The sequence below is a fragment of the Aedes albopictus genome, chromosome 2, assembly GCF_035046485.1.
Source record: "Aedes albopictus strain Foshan chromosome 2, AalbF5, whole genome shotgun sequence".
Taxonomy (NCBI): Eukaryota; Metazoa; Arthropoda; class Insecta; order Diptera; family Culicidae; genus Aedes; species Aedes albopictus.
The window spans coordinates 239,540,810-239,564,539 of NC_085137.1; the positions used below are offsets into that span (position 1 = coordinate 239,540,810).

The 23,730-nt window shown below is 42.9% G+C and overlaps 1 protein-coding gene across 2 annotated transcripts in view; it reads left to right on the forward strand.

The window, feature by feature from the left end:
* The window catches only part of LOC109420084 (serine/threonine-protein phosphatase PP2A), a 56,472-nt gene extending 39,801 nt beyond the window's left edge, over nucleotides 1-16,671 (forward strand). For both annotated transcript variants that reach the window (XM_019694392.3, XM_019694393.3), the window contains exons 3-6: nucleotides 5,318-5,527; nucleotides 12,429-12,782; nucleotides 12,855-13,045; nucleotides 15,709-16,671. In XM_019694392.3, the coding sequence (XP_019549937.1) occupies nucleotides 5,318-5,527; nucleotides 12,429-12,782; nucleotides 12,855-13,045; nucleotides 15,709-15,781 (828 nt within the window). In that variant the 3' untranslated portion in view covers nucleotides 15,782-16,671. The remainder of the gene's footprint in view (nucleotides 1-5,317; nucleotides 5,528-12,428; nucleotides 12,783-12,854; nucleotides 13,046-15,708) is intronic.
* The last annotated feature ends 7,059 nt before the right edge of the window (nucleotides 16,672-23,730 follow it).

The following is a 23,730-nucleotide window of genomic DNA, read 5'->3' on the forward strand; positions in this document are numbered from 1 at the left end:
CTCGACCGGGGCCATCACATTTGCCTTTTCTCGGGCGAAATTCACTGCCACCACACACCGCGCCAGGTCGGCGTTTATTGACTTGAACTTGAAACACTGCGGCAAGGTGAAACCTGTCATCGTTCGTTTCTTCCATGCCCTGCCTGGCGCAGTTTTGCAGTGTCATTTTGCAGCAAAAAAAAAAAAACTAAGGGATTGAGAGGTGAGGCTGGAGCGGGTATTTCGTCCCGCTGCTCAGTGTATACGTTACCTCGTCAGATGATGTTTGCAAATGTGGTGGCTAGAGGAAGGCGATGTGACTGAATCATGTGTGTCACTCCTTGGACTATGAACGAAGTCGTGAATGAAGACCCGCAATTATTTCTCGGCAGCCAAAAACCCCACAATTATGTCCGAATGGTTTCCATTGAGAACTAGCATACACGAAAAAAGTATGTTTTGGCAATTAAAATAATAGGGCAATAAGAGGACATGTTTTGATTTTTCTTGGTGGGGCTGGCTCACCGACACTTCCGGTCCGCTTTAGTGCTTTATGCATCATTGTGGCCAGGTGTTGCTCTAGTTTTTCCAGCTGTATTGTAAAGCATGATCGGTGATCCTTGGCATTCTTGTGTAAATTAGGGTAGGTACTCGAAATGTTGATCGATCACCGATTATTGCTGGCAGATGCAGTGGAAAGTTTGTCTTAATACGTATCAATCGTCTCTGACAAACGAGAAAAACTGACCTCACTGATTACCTGTCTCTGAGCCAAATTTGGTATAGAGTCTTCAGTCTCCGATTCGCTTCATGTTTGATGGAGGTTTTTAATCCAATGGGTTACATAGCCGCTATCCGAATGAAGAGAGTAATGTTCCGCGTAATATATCACAAATCGAAAGAGGTACGGTACATTACGTGGAGCGGATATACTGAATTGGGTACCAGACCAAGTCCCTGCTGGGTGGCGCTAAATAGGTGAGCCATAGACAATAGAATCGTCAATGTCGTAGGGCATAGTATGTGACTATTGTCGAAACAACATTATTTTTGGTCATTGTCCAACCAAAATCATAAGCGGCGTCCACTTACACTAAGCGCATAACTATGTTAGGGTCAAGATTAGGATGAAATCATTGGTAAAATATAATAAGGGGATTCACTAAACAGTGTAAACTGATTAAACTGATTAAACGTCGCGGTCACCAAGGCAATCTTTGATTATTTCATTCGCCAAATCATGAAACATTTCAAATAAGCAGAAAATCATGGCTTACGCAGCAATTTAATCTGTTTAGTGAATCCCCCTAATAACACTTTTTAGTTTGTGTAGTTAGTTGAACTAGTGTTAACTTTTTATTGGGACATTTTCTGTAGGTTTATTCTAGATAACAATGCATTAGCTGCCCTTTAACTGAATTATTTTATAACAGTAAACAACATTATTCTTTCTTGATAAAAGATGCATGGACATAGAATTGCCAAACTATACATCTGATCAGATATTTTTCCGGTATTTCATTTAGGGTAGAGAGTTAAACACTTACGGAAGATAGTTTTTCAATTTCAGACAGACATCACATGAACACAGCTACCAATGTACCAAACCTTATCTACTGTTTTCTCATTTTGCCGCTTCCTATCCTCAATTGAACTTATGTGACACTAGTTAGGAATGTCTGTGGAAGATCCGGGTTTCTAATTCTGTGTAGGACTTGTTAAAACGGGATGCCTGATATGTACTGCGGACAAATGGGCTGGAAGTACTGAGCAATCACAATTACTGTCGTACTAATCATATTAAATGCATGCTTTTCTACTTACATACCGAACGTCGCCAACCGGCAAAGAGGACATGACGAAAAAACGCGAGATGACCCCAACAAAAACTAGAAAGGCGATGAAAATGGTCACCGATGCAACGATATGGAAACAAAATAGATGAGAAATTATCGATTAAATCATAATCTATAAACATATCGCTAATGTTCCTTATCATTCTTTCTTTTTCTCGTTTCAGCAACAAAATCGAAACCTCTCTACTATCTCTTCATTTTCTGCCTCTTCCCATCCTATTCCCACATCTTCCTATATCCTCTACCACATCTATTTAATGTATCTGACACTTGTTGGGACTGGTAACGCCAGCGCCTGCCTGTGGAAGATCCCGGTGTGCTAATTCGGTGTAGGACATGTTAACGGGGGAGGCTTAGTAGGTCCACATCTGCCTACAAGCAGATGGGCTGACAGTTGTCGGCTAGGGTGTGGACTGAGCAATTACAATTACAATTACAATAAGAGGACATGTTTTGATTTTTCTTGAATGCAACATTGTAAGGCAATTGCCAAATTGAAGGTCTACGTTTGAGTATGTAAAATTTACAGTTGCCCATATTTACGGTATTATCTGTATCAGGGATGGAAAATGTAATGAATGGTTATTTTTAAATTGTTGTTAGTAAGCAATGTGTATCGACGACATCATAGTTGTTTCCATAGGGTATTTGAACGCTACAGTATTTTTGGACCCCTTAGTAGCTGAAAATTGTTCTGATAGTGAAAACTTGATATCATGTCAAATTATCGGCGTATTTCCGTAATTTGCATTGCCGAATTCTTAGACTATCTGTGTGGTTTCCAATACATAATACGTTCTCGCAGAATCTCTATTTTGTAAACAAGTTTTTTTTGCGTTTTCTTTCAAATCCCACGAAGAAAAGTGAAAAATGGCAAACGGTTGTGTTAACTACACGCTGACGCGCGAAACGATGGGAAAATCGTTTGGATACGCCAAATTCTTAAAATAGAGCGTTCGACACGTCGCGCCGCTACTATTAGGCGGCGTACTCGGCTCTTACATCAAGAGAAGAAGGCGAGAAATCTCATCAATGAAATGCGACTGAACTTGAACTGAAACGCCTGATTTAAAAATGGAGCGAAAAATATGCAAATAGGGCTTGATGTAATTGTCGGGTGCTTTAGCAGGTGATTTGTGAGCGTTTCAGTTTCACGCGTCGCGATATCACTTACACGAATGCTGAGAGCTGATCAAATGATAGGTTGTAACATTGTCGATCGAAGTGTAGAACTTCGCGCGAGATTAAATTACTCTATTCGACTGCCGCAGCAGCACCAGCAGCTGATGTACGCATAATTGGCACATTGGTTGTTGTGGATTTTCGTGACAGTGCTACTTATTTATTTCGTTCCCGGGAAAAGAGCAATACGAGCCGGTTTTGTTTTGCCGAGTGAGATCAGGTATCATCAACGAAACCAAGTCACGTGGTGCAAGCACGGACGGACGCTGTCTATGTGTTGCCGGCTTGTGCAAAAGCATGTTTGCAGTTGAAACGTGCTTCCCCGATGAACTCTTTTCCCCTCTTGGTTGTATGCGGAATCTGTTCGGAAGGGGTATACTTAAAAAAACGGAGAATGTGCGATCTGAATGCACCGTCACGGTTTGATTATAAGTTTGGTGGAATTCCAATATAAAGGGTGATACGGTCAAAATTTGGTCACACATTTTTTTTCATAACTTTAGACTGCGTACACCAAAACAGCTAATTTTTGGACCAGTAATGCTACATTATATGTAGCTTATACCATAAAATTTTCATCAAAATCGATTAAGTATTGGTTGGTATATAGATGAAACCATCGACCTACCATTTTAAAATTTTGTACAAAGGCGCTCCATAGTAAATTTTCGGAAATTTAAGATCAGTAAAGCACAATTTTGATTATAGAACAACCAATACTGCTCCGATTTTTATCAAAATTTTACAGTATAATACTATAATGAAAATACGTTCGCAGTAAAATTTTGAGCTATTTTGTATGAATACTTTCAAAGTTGTAGCAGTTTGAATATGAAAAAAACTGACCGGGTGCCACTTAAGCATTTATAACTTTGTAACGGCTCGATCAAACTGAATGAAATTATTACACAACATTTTGATATACATACTTCACATACAGAAAAATTTTCATTGAAATCGGTTAAGTATTTCTGGCTCTATAAATAAAACAGTAAAAATGTGTTCTTATTTGTGAAAAAAAAATTAAAATTGCAGATCTCAGGGTTCAACAATATCTCCGCAAATACTGGACCGATTTTGATGAAAATTGTATGGTACAAGCTACATATAATGGACCATTACTGATCCAAAAATCAGCTGTTTTGGTGTACGCAGTCTAAAGTTATGAAAAAAAATGTGTGACCAAAATTTGGCTTGACTTGACAAAATTTGACAAAATTTGACCACCTAAACAAATATAACTTTGTAATGGCTGGATCAAATTGAATGAAATTTTTACACAACATTTTGATATGTATACTTTACATACAGAAAAATTTTCATTGAAATTGGTTCAGTATTTGTGGCTCTATAAATAAAAGAGTAAAAATGTGTTCTTATTTTTTAATCCTCCTTGTACAACATTTTAAAATTGCAGTTTTCAGGATTCACAATATCTCCGCACATACTAAACCGATTTTGATGAAAATTCTATGGTATAAGCTACATATAATGTACCATTACTGGTCCAAAAATCAGCAGTTTTGGTGTACGCAGTATCAAGTTATGAAACCAATTGTGTGACCAAATTTTGACCGTATCACCCTTTAATCAATTCTGTAGCTATTGATGATTTGGCAATAGCACCGAGAGGTGCCATTTTCACACATTCATCTGGTCGTTATTGACGCGACAGATTTAATCGGTTAATTTGTAGCTTGATTTATGGTTGTATATCGCCTACTGTCTGGCTGTATGCAACAATATCGATCTGGCAATTATGTGTGCCGTTTGTCGTCAATTTATTAAGTTGTATTGTAAATTTCATGATTCAAAATCAAATAGTTCTGATCGGTCACGGAGTAGCCATCACCAATTTTGTGGAGTAGCATGGACAACTTCCGAATGACATATTTAAAATCTACCTTTTAGGGGTAAACTTCAATCATTTAAATATGTATATCAGAACTAATTAAAAATTTGGTTTGTTTAAACTTGTTCTTTTTGTTTCGTCTACACAGGTTGTAATAAAACTGACATTTACCCTCCGCCAGAGAGCATAGTCAGAAATAAACGAGAATCAATCACTGAAATTTTCCCTCTTTTACCCAGCTATGTCATGCACATGTTGATCGCGTTCCATTTCGCCATATTTCATTCGGTAAATTTATGTCTTCATCGACTTTTTTCCGATAGGTACAGATATCACGAACAACTGCTGTCTATTTCCCATAGTATGCATTCCCACCTTCTTACAGTTTAGAACACTATATGTCTAAATATGTATTTTTTTTTCTCTCTTTTTCTCCCCCACCATACAGGCGAAGGAAATTTTGGCAAAGGAGTCAAATGTGCAGGAGGTAAAATGTCCGGTGACAGTGTGTGGCGATGTGCACGGTCAGTTCCACGACCTGATGGAGCTCTTCCGGATAGGCGGACGATCGCCGGACACGAATTATCTGTTCATGGGTGATTACGTTGATCGTGGCTACTACTCAGTCGAAACAGTGACGCTACTGGTGGCGCTAAAGGTAACATTCATTGCATAGATGCATACATATACCTACACATTTTCTTATATCTTCGGGCTTGTTGTGGGTTGGTTTTTATGAGTTAAAAGTAGTAAACTGCATAACATGAAATATGTCCTATAGTCATAGCACAATCATGGGTCAATTCCATTTTAATAGCATGAAGAACTGACTGGCTGAAAACTGTTACAGAGTGACCCATAAGTGTGCAATGACTGTACTGCCCCTCTTGGCATGTCAGTCCCATGTTGTTTTTCAAAGCGCCTACCTTTTGGTCTATAACTCCAATTATTTTCGAAAAAAAAATGTATTTCATTCATGCATACCCTTTTCGTGGCATATTGAGCTGTGTATTGAGGCGGAAAATATATCAAATTTATTTTAAATGGCTTCGTGAATGATAAAATTATGATTCGCATTAGAAACAACATGGGAATGACATGCGCAGAGGGGCAGTATACTCGAAGTCTGCGTTCGTAGGCCCTTCCCCCTCGTAGACTTTTATCCATACAACATTTTATGGACCATCTCCCGCACTGTACCCTCAGAGTCTACGTAATTTATGGACGGGCCCTTAGAACATCAGGTCAGAGGAGGGTTTGCGTCAACTTCAGGCCCCCCCTTTTCGTGGCATATTGAGCTGTGAAATGAGGCGGGAGAGGTGTCAAATTTTTAATGAATCGTGAGTGACAAAAATATGATTCGGATTAGAAACGACATGGGACTGACATGCGAAGAGGGGCAGTGTACTGCTCATATTCGCATAGTCGATGTAACCATTATTGGCAATGACACCGTACAAAAGCTAATATCTAACGCGTGTGTATATTTGTGACCAGTTTTATTCAAAAGATCATCAGATCTAACCCTTAGTTAGATATGACCGCGGAAAAAATCTTGAACTTTATATTTATTCATTGTTAAAATTGCAAAAGTATGTTGAAAAGTGCAGTGGCGCTTACATCGACTATGCAAATATGGGCAGTGTAGAGGTCTTTAATTTTAATGAAATCCGAGAAATTGTTATGGGTAATCAATATCCATTTTTGGCAAAATATCCAGTACCGTCAAATGGGGTAACTTGCAACACTTTTCGACTTTGAAGCAATATCATTAAAAATCTAATTATTTGAAACATCCTGTGAAGCATCGTGTACGCTAATTACCCCGAGTAGAATACTATGCAGCACTTGGTTTACCAAAATACGTTGCCAGGAGGTGCGAAATACATGCTTGTTGCAAGTTGCCCCATCTGTGGGGTAACTTGCAACATAGGGCATGAAGCTAAGTTAGCTATCATTAAACAGCACTAACATTCTAGTATTTAGTCGTACTGTAAATTTTTGATGTTATGCATGAAACATACCATAAAAAGATCTGCACTAACCAATTGACATGTAATTTTTCATGAAAGGATTGAAAGTTATTGCAAGCGAGAGTATATCGTTTAGCATCAGGTCTCACGCCCCTCAAACACAAAATATATATGATTCTCGTGACTTAGCACTCATTACAAAATGTCAACAATGATTATTGTCATTTCTTGAAAAGGTAGAGTGAGTCATCTTCAAGTAGTTTTCAGTTTGAAGTGGTGTTTGGCAAACTCAGCTAAATTAACATGATTGAAATACATCTATTCTACTTTGTAAATGTCAAACTCGCTAATTTGGGTATTAAACTGACATAATTTACTCCATCCATTCAGAATTGATGTTAGTGATTGCTTTACAGCGTTCATAAACAAAAATTGAACTTTTTAACATGATGAAACATGAATGAAACTTCAAAATGTGGTATTTCCTAACAACCTGACCTTCAACACATGCAAAAAAAAAATGTAAGAAATGAATTGTCATTTGAAAATGAACGCGTTACGTAATCAATAAATGATCCATTTCGGTTATTTCTGTCAAATATATCGTAAAATGAAGATAAATAATAGAAGGTTTCGTCAAATTCAACTGTTGCAAGTTACCCCATAGTGGTTGTCGAATATAATAATGATTTTTTGCATTACTTAGTCGATAAGTTTATCAAACTTTTACCGTTTAGCTAAGCTTACTATTAGCTACCCTAACTGCAAGCAAGGTCATCAGACTTATCGCACTTACCATAAGGGAGAGGTCAAGCACGATTTTCATACTTGTTTTATGGCATAAAATGAGCAATCCGTTTTAACAGTGTAGCTAAACCATAAACAAAGAAACAAGGCTAATTTTTATACTAAATCGATCTTTGATACATATCATCTCTATAACCGAAATAGTAGGGCATACTAGTTTTCATTATTATTAGCAAATGCTTCACATTTAGTATATGTCATCGTGTTGCAAGTTACACCGCTGTTGCAAGTAACCCCGTTTGACGGTAGTGTAGATTATTTTGAGGAGTCCATGCTGAAGTCTAAAGTTAGTCATTAGTTCATTTCATGTATACTGACTACTGAGCAACTTACTTACTTTCAGTCCCGGGCACCTGCGGTGTTGCAGAGGGCCGAATTGAATGATTTCCATCCAAGACCTGCACTGCCCCCACTCGCATAACAGTCCCATTTGACTTTTCATCAATTTTGAGTTAATGTTATGAATAGTTATCATTTTCGATGTACTTCCAAATTCAATAATAAAAATTACGAATTTTTATGTCAATGTCTGAAAAAAATACCAAGTCATGAGCGTCCCATATCAAAATTACCCGCATAACAGTCCCATCATGGATTTTTGTGTCACGTAACACAAAACTGAACAACTTTGTAGCAATTATAATATTTTTTACAGTTATATACTCATGTGCAAAGCAATCTGTGAAAGTTTCGAGATGATCGAAATATTTTTCAAATTTTGGCGATTTTTCAAAGTTTTATATGGAAACAAGTTTTGAAACTTGAAATGTGGTTTTCTCAATTCCTGCTTTTTGCAAATGGGACTGTTATGCGAGTGGTGGGGGCAGTGCACTGAATATATAACTGTAAAAAATATTACAATCGCTAAAAAAAGCTGTTCAGTTTTGTGTTACGTAACACAAAAAACCATGATGGGACTGTTATGCGGGTACTTTTGATATGGGACGCTCATAACTTGGTATTTTTTTCACACATTGACATAAAAATTCGTAATTTTCATTGTTGTTTTTGGAAGTACATCAAAAATGACATAACGTTAACTCAAAAGTGATGAACAGTCAAATGGGACTGTTATGCGAGGGACTGTTATGCAGATGGCGAACATCTGGTCCGTTGTAGCGCGTTCACCCATAAATCCAGCCTGATATTGCCCCACGAACTTTCTTGCAATCGGTGATAGACGGCGGCATAAAATTTGAGAGAGTACCTTGTAGGCAGCGCTCAGTAGTGTGATCGCGCGGTAGTTCCCGCAAATTGTCGCCCTTTTTGTAGATGGGAGGTGGGACACACGATACCTTCCATCCACTCCTCCGGTAATACTTCCTCCTCCCAAATCTTGGTAATGACCCAGTGTAGTGCTCTCACCAGTGCTTCTCCACCGTATTTTAGAAGCTCGCTTGGTAGTTGATCTGCTCCAGCGGCTTTGTTGTTTTTCAACCAGCCAACCTCCTCCTCAATCTCTTGAAGGTCAGGGGCCGGAAGTCTTTCGTCCTGTGCACATATGCTCCTAGATCTGTTACCACGCCACCTTCGGTACTTGCAACGTCGCCATTGAGGTGCTCATCGTAATGCTGCCGCCACCTCTCGACCACCTCACGCTCGCTCGTGAGAATATTCCCGTGATTATCTCGGCACATGTCGGCTTGTGGCACAAAGCCTCTGCGCGAGCGGTTCAGCTTCTCGTAGAACTTTCGTGTGTCCTTAGCGCGGTACAGCTCTTCCATCGCTTCGCGATCTCGTTCTTCCTGCTGGCGCTTCTTCATCCGGAAGACTGAGTTCTGCCTGTTCCGCGCCTGTTTGTAACGTGCCTCATTCGCTCTCGTACGGTGTTGCAGCATTCTCGCCCATGCTGCATTCTTCTCGTTTTTCAACTGTTCACATTCGCCGTCGTACCTGTCGTTTCTGAGATTCGGAGTCGCGAAGCCTAGTGCTGTAGCCGAGGTACTACCTATGGCGGATCGTATGTATGTCCCTCCAGCCATCTTCAAGTGTAGCTGCGCCAAGCTGCTCTTCCGTTGGTAGGGCCACTGCTAACTGCTGCGCGTAGTCTTGAGCCACTTCTACGTTACGCAGCTGCTCGATGTTGAGTCGCGGCGTTCGACTTCGACGCGTAGTGATAACTGTCGAAAGTTTTGAGCGGATGCATACAGCGACTAAGTAGTGATCCGAATCTATATTCGCACTGCGGTATGTGCGGACATTGGTTATACCCGAGAAGAATTTACCGTCGATTAGAACGTGGTCGATTTGGTTTTCTGTTTGATGGTCGGGTGATCTCCAGGTGGATATCTTTGCGGGGGAAGAAGGTGCTTCGGACTACCATACCACGGGAGGCTGCAAAGTTTACGCATCGCTGGCCGTTATCATTCGATACGGCGTGCAGGCTGTTTCGCCCGATTATCGGTCTGTACATTTCCTCCCTTCCTACCTGCGCGTTCATGTCGCCGACAACGATTTTCACGTCACGCGGCGAGCAACCATCATATGTTTGCTCTATCTGCGCGTAGAACGCTTCTTTCTCGTCATCGGGTCTCCCTTCGTGTGGGCAGTGGACGTTGATGATGCTGTAGTTGAAGAAACAGCCCTTAACTCTCAACATACACATCCTTGCATTGATCGGCTGCCACCCGATCACACGTTGTCGCATCTTGCCCAACACTATAAATCCTGTTCCCAGTTCATTGGTGGTGCCACAGCTTTGGTAGAAGGTAGCCGCTCGATGCCCGCTTTTCCACACTTTCTGTCCAGTCCAACAAAGTTCCTGCAACGCCACGATGTCGAAGTTGCGGGGATGTAGTTCGTCGTAGATTATCCTGTCACATCCTGCGAAACCTAGTGACTTGCAATTCCATGTTCCAAGTTTCCAATCGTAGTCCTTATTTCGTCGCGTGGGTCTTTGCCGATTGTATCGAGTCGTATTTTCTCCTATGTTATTCGCAATGGGGATTTTTATGGGTGGCTTTGAGCACTTCCACAGTTATTAAATGAAGGGCTGTCTTTGTCTGCCATTGCACGAATTTGTATATTGTGAGGCAAATACAATGATGATCATTATGGGTTCGATCTCAGCCCCGGCACTTGCAATTTTTCGTCAGTTGCTTTTCCCCCCGAGAGCGGCTGACACCTGACCTGCTTCTGAGCATATGCTCTAACGGACCCGGAAAGTTGGATATCGGCTAACGGCAACTCATGGATCCCCAATCGGACTGGAAAAAGAACAAGAGCCACACATCTACATCCTCGTGCTCATCATTTTACCATGGACAGGGTAGAAAAGTGACAGTAGCGCAAAGGCAACCAGTTCGATATAATAGAACAAAAAGAACACATTTAGGCGCTGTCCAAAAGTGTAAGTGCAGCTGCCAATTTGAATCGCTCACGTAGTGCACAAGCGGACAAAAGAGCTGTAAAATTTGGTTAAGTGGTTGAAAAAAAAAACGTACAATGATACACTATGCCCAGGGAGTCGAGAAAGTTTTCCCGCCTGGAACGGGAATCGAACCGGTGATCCATAGCCTCAACCACTAGGCTAACTGGAGATGGAGATAGAGGGTATGCCTCTGCTGTGATGTTCTGTCGGATTCTAATCCCACGCTGGCTAGCAGATTTTGCCTACGTCCTGTAGTAGGCAAGTAGTGTGTGGCTGACTTGCATCCAATAACGTTCTCGAATTCCTGTTGATGTCCGTTTCTGATGGCATCGTCGACGAAGTTGAGTATTCGAGATATTGTTGTGAGGCCGCCAGGCACGAATTATAAACCGCAGACATCGGTTGATGAAAACCTGCAGCGTACCGCTGAAATACAGCAGCTCAGATTTTTACCACAGACAAACAGACGCAACACTCTTCAAAACAGCTTGGCACATGCATTTAACGATCAATTCAAATTTCATTTGATTTGCGCGATCGTTCCACCAGATGCGCTAGTGTTCGATCGCTTTGACGTTTGTCAGTGTACACGTTGCTGAATGATGCAAACGAAAATTACAGGCAAATTGTGAAGTAGTGTGTGTGTCAGCAAAACGTCAAATCGAAATCCATCATGGCCGACAGTGTCGCGCGCGGTTCTCCCAACAGGTGGCAGTGTGCTCATAAAAATGACACCGGGCAAAAGTTTTTGATGAATTTCCTCTAAGAGTTACGTCTGTTTGTCTGTGTTTTTACGTTACAATTGAAAATGAACTCGCTGAAGTCCTACGTCTGTTTTGGTACCGCATCCTGACGCTATTTGGTTGCTAGAATCCGGATGGAGTCGGACAAAGCTCTGTTATACAGGGCTGTGCATGTAAAACCCTCGTACTGCACTTCGCTAAGGTTTACGATTTTATCCGAAACTCCCGTGCGTCTTAGGCCTTTCGACAGATTTCTGATCGAAAGCTTCTCCGCACCGCAGTCAATGAATATCAAACTAGAGAGATTCTTGGAATTCGTTGACCTGCATCAGGATGATACGGAGCATAACAACTTGATCTTCCGGCACGGAGTTCTATCTTTTGTATCCGGAAAATTACGTCTATCTTCTCCTGTATCCACTTTAGAACATCTTTGTACGGAACTTTGAGAACAATGTCTACAGTGACATGATGCCACGTCAGTAGTCGCACACAGTCAGATCCCTCTTCTCAGGAACCTTCATTAAAATGCGCTGCATTCAGTCGGTCGGAAAAGTCGAGATTTCTCAGATATTAGAAGCTGCAGTAAACCCAAATTTCCCACTTTGTAGCACCTCAACCAAACTGTACAATCATTAATCTAAACTTTGTTTTATCTTTCTTAAGGTTCGATACCGTGAGAGAATCACAATCCTGCGCGGCAATCACGAGTCCCGCCAGATCACACAGGTGTACGGCTTCTACGACGAGTGCTTGCGGAAGTACGGCAACCCGAACGTTTGGAAGTATTTCACCGACCTGTTCGACTATCTCCCGCTGACGGCCCTGGTCGACGGTCAAATCTTCTGTTTGCATGGCGGTCTCAGTCCCTCGATCGACACGCTGGACCACATCCGGGCGTTGGACAGATTGCAGGAAGTACCACACGAGGGACCCATGTGTGATCTCCTCTGGTCCGATCCGGATGACCGAGGCGGCTGGGGCATATCGCCACGAGGTGCTGGTTACACCTTCGGCCAGGTATGACGGTATTGTGCAGTTAGTGTCGTGTAACCCGAAGCTAATGTTTTCCTTTTTTGTGTTTTCTTCCAGGACATTTCGGAACTATTCAATCACTCAAACGGTCTGACGTTAGTATCTCGGGCGCATCAGCTGGTCATGGAGGGCTACAACTGGTGCCACGATCGTAATGTGGTTACAATATTCTCTGCACCAAACTACTGTTATCGATGCGGTAACCAGGCAGCATTAATGGAATTAGACGATTCTTTGAAGTTTTCATTGTAAGTATAATGGAATTTTGGAAATTATTTTATTATTATGGTCATCTCTCGAAACGATCATTTAGGGGGTGTTGACGCTTTCACGGATACAGCGTATACAGAATAATTAAATAGGTAGGGTTTGGATGCTAGTAGAGGACCACCTAAGCCATCGAAATTTACTTCCGCGGCTCTTTAGCAATTCTACTTCAACGGATTGTCCCAATGTGAAATTTTATAACAAGTTGCATGTCCCCTCTTTTGCTAAGACTGTCGAACATACACCTTTCATTAATTACACTATTGAAACACGCATTTGAAAGTATGCATCGACGTTACCTATAATGGACCCCACCGGGGTCGCCGACTGTGTCTATAGTGGACCCTTTTGAGTGTTTACATTCACTAAATAACCGACTTTTTTGGCCACTGGCCTATTCGTTTGCCAGGAACTGCTGTGTAGCAATGTTACTGATGTTCCCCCCTGTGAAAGTTGTCTGGAATTAGTTAATTTGGGCATTTATATTTGAGGTTTTCTGTAGGGGGTCCACTATATGCGCAGGGTCCATTTCTAGCACCCAACCCCTACGTCGCGCTACATTTTATTGGGCGAACACCAATTTTTCAGGGTTGTTCGCCGGTATTCTTGATTTTTTTCATTTTTATTTATGTGTATTTTAACTTAAATGCTAATTCTACACTCGGTATTCTTGAAACATAACATGCCCTACCCTCCGTATCCTTTCAACTTTATTCACCTTGTGGGTGGATGGCTTCTCATAAAGTGCAGTAAGCTCGTAGTTTATCCATCACCGCCACACACCGGTTTCATGCATACCACCAAAGCTCGTGCTTAGCACACGTCGCTCATAGGGTTGCTTCAAATTGATGGGATTTCGTGAAAATCTTACACCGCCTGTTGAATCCGGCTCGTCCAATTAAGTACATCTTTCAGAGCAATGTTGAAGAGTAGGCATCATCAGGGTATGTCACCTTGTCTCAGTCCCCGGCGATTATGAATGAAGTGAACAATTTAACTAAAATCTTTACGCAGTAATATGCAAACCGTTGGTCGTTGGTTTGATCCGCCTGGCTAGCTTCCCATTGGGATCTGATACGACACTTCCGAAGGATTTGCTGTAAGGTGAATATCTGTCTGACCGTCGACGAAGACGGCTTGATAACTTCTCATTCTCACGAACTGGTAACAGACGACGAAAGATGATCTGGGACAGGATTTTGTAGGCGGCATTTAAGATGGTGATCGCTCAGAAGTTCTCACACTCCAAATGGTCACCTTTTTTGTGAATTGGGCATCCTTCGACTCGTCGAGTAGTTGTTTGGCTTCCCGGATCCTGACTTTCATCCGGTGCTGGCAAGTACTCAATTCTGGGCCCAATTTGATCAGCAGCAATATGGCCTGATCAAATATTTGACAAGGAAAGAATTCAAGAAACAACATTGGTTTCTTTTTGGACAAATATTTGATCCTGTGTACTAACGGCTTATCTCTCGTCCGTCCGTCAGAAGGCTGCCATCATGTATCCCTGCAGATTTCGGCTCGGCACACGAAGCCGTTGCGGGCTTGTTGAGCTTCTGGTATAACTTCCCGAGCAGAGGAAAAAAGCACAATAATAGCATATTTTGATATGGAGAACAAAATGTGCTATTTATTTGTTTGAGATAAGAGGTAAAAGTACTGAAAATAATATCTCAATTTTACTCCTGGAACATTACATCATAGCACATTTGGCTCTTGGTAAGATCTAACCAATAGCAGTGAGCTATTTGATTGATCGTCAAATATCATATTTTGCTATGGGTTAGATGGCTGAAGAACAAATTTTTGCTATTATTTTCAATACTTTCACCTCTTATCTTAAACAAACCAATAGGGTGCGGACACCGGTTTTGGCCAGTCTAAGGGAAATCATTTTTATAAAAATAACCAATGATCCTATGAAAACAACCAATGCGTCAAAAGAAAGGTTTCAATCTATATTTTGAAGGAAAAATGCAGAAATCATGCCAATACTTGATTTTTGTATTAAAAGTGGCACTGGCCAAAATACAAGCTCTGCCGCAGTTTTGGCCATATTCTTAAGTTTGGTTTCTATTTTGGCCAATCACGTGTATTTCTTATGGGAGTGGCCAAATTAGAAGCACCCTGGCCAAAATAGATATATGGGAGCAGATTTTTTAAGGAAATATATTTTTTTCTTCTAGTTTTTAATCAAAATGTGTGGTTTTCACAGCTGTAATCATCATATTGTATTAGGATCTACTAGTAAAAATTAAATTTACGCCGATTTAGATCGCAACAGGCTCAATACCGCACTATGGCCAAAACTCCGGACTGGCCAAAACTGAAGCTTCTACCCTATCACATTTTGATCGTCAGTACTTAAACTCTGCCCGGATTCCTTGTTTCTTGGGAACGACAAAGCAGCTCCTGTTCAACGCACTCCGCTTCTTCCAGGTGACGTTATTTTTTTTTTTTTAAAGCGATGGGTCTCTATTTGTAACATTCCACGTTCTGTCGGGATTCTTGCTGCAGCATTACCGCCCGCGCTGCGTTTTTCTCCAAAATCGCTCTGCACTTCTCGTTGAAACCATTCCACGTACCCGAAATACCCAATGTGTTGCTTAAATTGACAATCCATTTATTTTCCTCTCATTAACAGCCTACAGTTTGATCCAGCTCCACGTCGCGGCGAGCCACACGTGACCAGAAGAACACCGGACTATTTCCTTTAAGAATATCATTATAACGAATATTGTAATACACACTACAAATTAAACAAAAAAATAATATACCTAATAATAAAAAATATAAATAATAATTATAAGCATATATTATTATTTAATACAAAAAAAAGGATAAAATTCGTAAAAAAGTTTGTTAGAGACTTGCAAGGAAAAAAAGGTAAATGAGACGCGTAAACCGTATTACACGAATGAACTTACTTAGATAAAAAGAGAAAGAGAGAGAAAAAAACGGAGTAAAAAACACTGCAAGTTTAAAAATTGAGCAACAGACAAAAACTAAGCCTGAAAGTAATTTCACCTCACATTTGCTACTCACAAGCTAGGATTCAGAGAAAAAACCAACACAGACACACAAATAGAAACATTCATTCTCGTGGAGAAAACTAGATTACAAACTCATAAGGAGAAAGTGCGAAAACGAGGAAACATAAGTGCATATACTCATTCACAGAACGTCAATCCACACGCATTACATAGAACAAAGAGCAAAAGAAGCTTAGGTACATTCGCCGTTCCCCCTTATTCCTGTTCCCTTCCTCCCGCAATTAGATCATTCTGTCCTTTTGCCATAATAATGATATATAGCTAGCAATTCGCGTTATAGACTCATCAATCGCGTGGAATCATTTTTCCTGTCCCCACCCTTTTTTTTGTTTGTACCCTACAACAACACCTGCTGAAACAGAAGAAAACAAAAACTGTTAATCCGTTTGAACACACTGTGAAGCGTAAAGCATGGAAATCCGCAACGGAGGAGTAGAGAGAGAGATACAGGACGACGAGGATATAGGCATCTTTTTTTCATTCGGAACAAACGCTTTATGTCACAATTATTGTTCAATGCAGATGCGAGATAATAAAGTGTATAAAATTTGGAACGACCGATCGTTTTTATTGAACAGAGAAATCATTATTAGAGTGAACAAAGGGAGGGTCATAAATAATTAAATAAGTCGTTTTGTTTTACGTTTATCTCAATCATCACTAGTGAATCGCTTATTTTTTGTCAAACGCTAGTTACAAACTTAGTTAATCAGCTGTAATCTGAGCGAGTTTTACGAACCGTTTGAATGACACGTAGACTTAGCCTAACAGGTATTAAAAATGCAATGAACTATTATAACATTGTATCGAAAAAATCATCAAAAGTTGACACTAAATCACTCATCTTCAAAATCGAACTCAAAATCAGATTGATACTGCTGCCGACCGTTGCGATCTTCCACCGGATAGTTTGCGTGCCAGTAAAATGCTCCATTTTCACCGGTTCGTGCTCCAAAGTCTACGTAGTCATCTCCAAAGGCATCTACCTCGTGAAAATTGGACTGATCGATCTGTTTCTCGTTCGCGGGCTGTTGTCGATCCTGGGCGGGAAAATCTGAGAGACGTCGAAATGGGATGGATTGGTGATTGTTCTTATGAAAGACACGTGTTTGTTGAAACTCACTGTACTCGACGATGATTCCATTTGCTACATCGTATGAGATGAAAACCAAAGCAAAACATGCAAAGGCAGTATTCTTGACGAAATGCTTCATAACGCCTGTCTGAGCGCGCTTGGTTAGTGATAAATGAAAACTGAGACGAAAAATCAATCATCGATTACTTTTTATGTTGTTGCTACTCTCGATTGTTATGGATAATGCTGTAACCGCTGAAGCGAAACGTATATTTTACGTCATGATCAATTGTCGCATAATTTTTGGCGAAACAGTGCCACAGATTTAATCGTTCGATTATTTATGTTGAAAGACGTTATGCACTTGCAGTTTTCGTTTATTCAATATAACTTAATCAAAAATGCGTCAACGTCACGCCGATCGTTCGTCAGAGCATGCTCCACGTGGTCTGTCCGTCTGACTCGCTGAGCTCTTCACCTTCTTGTTCCAACTAATTTTATTGGGGCTGTTCTCCGGCATACTCTTGTAAGAAGTCCTGTAAGTGCTCACCGTATCCTTCTGGGGTTGGCTAAATTAATAATCTATGTACAATTCGTTGTAAAACCAATGAGTTCGTGGTTCACCACAACACATTGTGTTCCTGCCCACCGCCGAATATTGTCTTTAACACGCGTCACTCGTACACTCAAGTGTTAAAGTCGAACATCGGCAAAGACCTCAAGCAGATCTCACAGAAACATACAACACCGCTGCTCTATCTGCAAACTGCGAGAGAACATTTCTGCCATGACACATCTGTCCAGCAAAAAGGCACGAAATTTCTGTCTAGTGGAGACATGGAGTGAGACCTCCGTATTTGCGAGCAGCCCGAATGGTACGCCAGACGCTATTGCTCACGATAAGCAATCGCAGAAGCGTGCGAGGCAACCGTCAGGGGAGGAGCACCAGGTGGCGCTCGCAAGGCCAATAGGTTGTTACCCCGAAAGTGAAGGGCAGTAATACCGGCGAGTCGGACCCCGGCCAGGGTCCCGAAAAGCTGGGAAGGATGAATCTTTTTTTAGGTAATGGGGGGGTATGCTCAACAGAAACTGAACAAGGAGGTCCAGATAATGGGAGTGTAGGGATCGTGTTCGACAACCAAAGCAGAAGGCAGGACTATACTACCATTTCCTCTGTAATTCTGTAATCTCAACGCATCCTCTGGCCCCTTTGCCTATCTGCACTTTCCCCTCCGCTGAGCGATATGTCTACTAGATGAAACAAGACCAAGACGATGTTACAAACTCTGGACTTAATAAAAAGTGAGTTTCTAATACCGTTGGTCTAGCCGTCTAGACCTTCACCTACGGCACAAGTGTCCGATCCTTAAGTATTCAGTATTCAGTATTTATTCAGTTTACCGTTAGCCTATAGTTATAAACTTTTCATTAGGTCAAGGAAACATACATTATAGATCAATACAAATTGATACAAATTGTTTGAGTAGCAAGTGGCGAAATTAGTTTACATTTTAGTTTAAATTTTCTCTGATGTGTTTTTAAATAAAGCTATGGTTGGCTGTAGTTTTGCCGCAAGTGGCAAACTATTCCAGGTCAGCGTTCCGGATACAAGAACGCTTCTCCGCGCTGATGTCGTGTGCCTTGGTACGAAGAAACATCGGGCAGGGTCGTACTGTCCTTTCTGCAGATGTTGGAGGATGTAGTTCGGGAGCGCTTCGAAGTAGCTTGTCGCATGAAGCAATTTATTCGGTTGCGATAGTTCGTCTGAAGGTCATGACCGAGAATTGTGTCACGTACATACATACATACATTTATTTGTTCAACATCATTAAGATAAGACATAATCAACAATAGTACGCCACAATACTCGGTTTGTGGCTGCCGCTCTCCATCCTCGGTCGCGCCCAATGCTCGCCAAGTCACGCTCCACCTGGTCCGCCCATCGTGCTCTCTGCGCTCCACGCCTTCTTGTGCCAACCGGATCCGTTGCAAACACCAGCTTTGCAGGGTTGTTGTCCGGCATTCTTGCAACATGCCCTGCCCAACGTATCCTTCCGGCTTTGGCCACCTTCTGGATGCTGGGTTCACCGTAAAGTGCAGCGAGCTCGTGGTTCATCCTTCTCCGCCACACACCGTTCTCCTGCACACCGCCGAAGATCGTTCTTAGCACGCGTCGCTCGAAAACTCTGAGTGCTTGTAGGTCCTCCTCGAGCATGGTCCATGTCTCGTGCCCGTAGAGGATCACCGGTCTTATTAGCGTTTTGTACATGGTGCATTTGGTGCGTGGGTGAATCTTTTTCGACCGCAGTTTCTTCTGGAGCCCGTAGTAGGCCCGACTTCCGCTGATGATGCGCCTCCGAATTTCTCGGCTCACGTTGTTGTCAGCCGTCAGTAAGGATCCGAGTCGCACCATGGATCCTGTCCAACACACCTCCTGCAGCGCTACGATGCCGAACCCGCGGTCCTTCAGTAGATCGGCGAGTATGCGGGTGCTCCCAATGAAGTTGAGAGATCGGCAGTTCCACGTACCGAGTTTCCAATCGCAAGTCCTTTTTGTTCGCTGGGGTCGTTGCCGTTGGTCTCGGTTCGTATTATTCTGTTGCTGATTTTCCGTTACAATGGTTTTTTACGGCTGGCTCGTAGGGCCTGACACCAACCCCCTACTTTCCGGAGGACCATAGTGCACAGTTGAGCTTAGAGTCCTTCCCTGGCACTTGGACGTTGATCAGCCGCCCCTAACATGGGGATCAGACGCTGTTGTGAGCCGCTCCTCCTGGAGAACAGACGCTCGGGTTTACCGAAGCAAACCCCCCCCCTTCCCTGTCAGCCTACGACCAAAGTTCCCACCGGGGTTGGTTACCCGATCTTCCCTAAGGTTGCTCGTAGTTTCCGGCCGGTACCGCGTGGAGGTAGGGATAGGAGTTGCTGGGCAGAGGCTAGTGGATCACAATGGGATCTGAATTGCGCAGCATACCCAGCCTTTACCGTGCCACGTACTGCAGCTGTGGATTCCCTGCGGCGGATACCGTAGACAAACCTTACGGAAGCCTTGAAGCACCGGTCCAGTTGTTCTCTGTGTGCTGCAGACAACCCGTTGTAGTACACTACATCACAGTACGTAAGGCACGGAATGATGATTGATTGTATTAGTTTCTTGCGCGTAGAGATCGACAGAACAGGAGTAAACCGCCTGTAAGTTCGAAGGGTGCCGCTGTTACGTCGTTCACCTGTCGCTGTTACGTCGTTCACCTGTCCAGTCCATTCGTAATCCCAGATTAATCACAGTATCCGCGAAAAGAATAGGCTCACCACAGAATACAATTCGATCCCTCGGTTCAACACTGCTTCTGGAGAAAATTATTGCTTGGGTTTTTAGGGGATTTGGAAAAAGAGAATTCAATCTAGCCCAGCGTTCAATAGTAGAAAGGTCCTCATTAACTGTTGCTATCAGTCGATCAACGTCCTGTGCTGGTCCTGAAAGGTAGAGCTGTAGATCGTCAGCGTATAGTTGGTAGTTGCATTTCAGTTGTACTGGTATGCTGTTTATGTACAAGCTGAATAATAGGGCACTCAGGCAGGAACCCTGTGGTGTACCGTCGGGTACTGGTCGTTCGTTCGATGTTTGATTTCCAACTTTAACCGTTTGGCTACGCTGGTTCAGAAAAGCAGCTACAAGCTCGCAGGCCTCATCGGAAAACTGGAACTCACTTGCTAGCTTTCTTCGCAGATACTGCTGGTTAACGCAATTAAACGCAAGAGAAAAGTCTACCAAAACCATGACAGTGCACTGCTTTCGGTCGAAGTTGGTGTAAATGTCATGCGTTACTTTGACAAGGGCGGTGGTGGTGCTATACCCTCTCCTATATCCTGATTGGTGCTTAGCTAGTAGAGGCATTTCAGGATTGTCCAGGTGGTTCGAAATTTGATGAAGTAGGATTTTTTCTAGAATCTACGACACAGCTGGCAGGACGCTTATCGGCCGGAAATCCTTCGGAAGACTTGGGAATCGGCGTCACAATTGCCTTTTTCCAAATAGAAGGATAGATCCTGCTATCGATGATGCTGTTGAAAAGGTGTACAAAGATGGGCAAGATGTGTGGACTAAGCATCTTGATGAAGCAGACAGGAACGTTATCTGATCCCGTGGCATTGGAATGAATTTCGGACATTTTCATCGATACCTCCGCCGCGGTAGTATGGCAGAACCGGAAACGTGGACGTCTCTAATCAATATTGCGATGCACTGGTTCATCATTTGTAGCTCCAGGGTTGATGGTTTCGGGAGCAGGACGAAGGAGATTGTGTCCTTCCGCAAAGAATTGATTTAACGCCTCTGGATCAACTTGGTCGGACTGAAAATTTTTATTGCGTTGTTGTGGACTCCTTCACGTTTTAAATTGCTCCACAGTTTCTTGGCGGGCAGATCACTGCCGAAATATTTCTCACCATAACGTCTTTTGGCCGCCGGAATGAGAGACACCACGCGATTTCGTTTAGTGGTGTAGTCGGCCCAATCGGAACTTCCTCTTCTACGATTCGGGTTGCGGGAATACAGTGCGTGTGCAAGATCTCTGACTTCAATGGCTGCTTCGATTTCTCGAGTAATCCAGGGCGTCCTTTTGTCATAAACGGTAATTGTCATCTCTGGGGCATGGATATCCATGAGGCTCTGCAGCGAATTGGTGACTTGCTCGGCTTTCACGTTGACGTTTTCCGTGTCACGGACATGCTGCCAGTCTAGTGCTAGATAGTCTGCTTGTAGTCGTAGTTGATCTATTTCCTTGAAGTTTCTATCCACGATTCGTTGTGGAGGCAACTTCCTCACTCGCACATCAGATATGACCGGAAGGATTGATGAGGGAACCCCCACCCAGGACTATACTACCATTTCCTCGATCTACTAAACAACATTCCCATTACCGCCAAACCCTTCGTCTCTCTGGAACCATCAAGGTAGCATTACTTCAGAGAGGGGCTAGGGCATATCGCACCCTCAAGGCTACCTGCGTAGCCTGCAGCAAGGAACATCGATGACACGCTTTAGAGAGTTCACCAAGACAACATACAGGCTCTTAGCCATCCTCCTCTTCTTGGCGTAACGTCCTCACTGGGACAAAGCCAGCTTCTCAGCTTAGTGTTCTATGAGCACTTCCACAGTTATTAACTGAGAGCTTCCTCTGCCAATGACCATTTTGCATGTGTATATCGTGTGGCAGGCACGAAGATACTCTATGCCCAAGGAAGTTAAGGAAATTTCCTTTACGAAAAGATCCTGGACCGACCGGGAATCGAACCCGTCACCCTCAGCATGGTCATGCTGAATACCCGTGCGTTTACCGCCTCGGCTATATGAGCCCTTAGCCAGGCTCTTAGCCATAGTTTCCCTAGAACTCCTTATCACTCGCTTTGTCCTCGGAAGCCAGGCGTCGATACCATGCCTGCTTCCAACTGCACAGCGACTATCAAGAACTGATATCGCGTGCAAAGCGGTTTGACCTTCCCGCAACTAATGCCCTATGAGCCAGCACACAGAAGGACGTGCCGACATGAAGACTCCAACTGTCTCTATTTTGCCGGAAACGCCACGACAACATCGCTACCAGGATGTTTTCCCCGCAGCCACTTAATCACTAACCGGCACCATCTCTTGTATCGCGTCTGAACTAGCCATTCTCCGAGTCCACGTGCCATCTCCTCTGTAGTTCCAAGGCGGGGTGATATTCTTTGAAACGACATTCCAGTCAAATTCATCCTTACGCATCCTCTGGACAAGATTGTCCGGAGTTGTGTCCTCCCCGCATGTGGCAAGCATGCGGTCACGCATATGTAGTGCAAAAACGCGAACACACGAACGAAACGTGTTCCGCCGTTTCCTTTAAATCAGTATATACAAACCGGACATTTGGGAGACCCCGCATGACCGAAACGATGTAGATACTGTCAGAAGCAACCATGGCCCGAAAGGACCTGGCGTCTCACTATCTACCCTCGGGATCAACCTGTGTCTTTGGTGGAACTGGCTCACGCGCACTGTCATTTGACCATGGAGGTCATACTGGCAGTCCTACGTATGCCTCTTGTGCCGCGCATTTCGGAGCACTCCATGTCCTCCCTGATAGGGGAAAGAGGGGCATAACGCCCCGGCTAAGCATATGTGGTCATAAACCTCAACAGATGCTTATTTTAAGGTCATCCGCCTTGGAGAGCAGTTTACTCCTTTACCTAAGAGACTTCAACTTTTGACCCGCGTGCTCACAAAATCTCTCTCTCTCTCTCTCTCTCTCTCTCTTCTTGGCGTAACGTCCTCACTGGGACAAAGCCTGCTTCTCAGCTTAGTGTTCTATGAGCACTTCCACAGTTATTAACTGAGAGCTTCCTCTGCCAATGACCATTTTGCATGTGTATTTTGTGTGGCAGGCACGAAGATACTCTATGCCCAAGGAAGTCAAGGAAATTTCCTTTACGAAAAGATCCTGGACCGACCAGGAATCGAACCCGTCACCCTCAGCATGGTCATGCTGAATACCCGTGCGTTTAC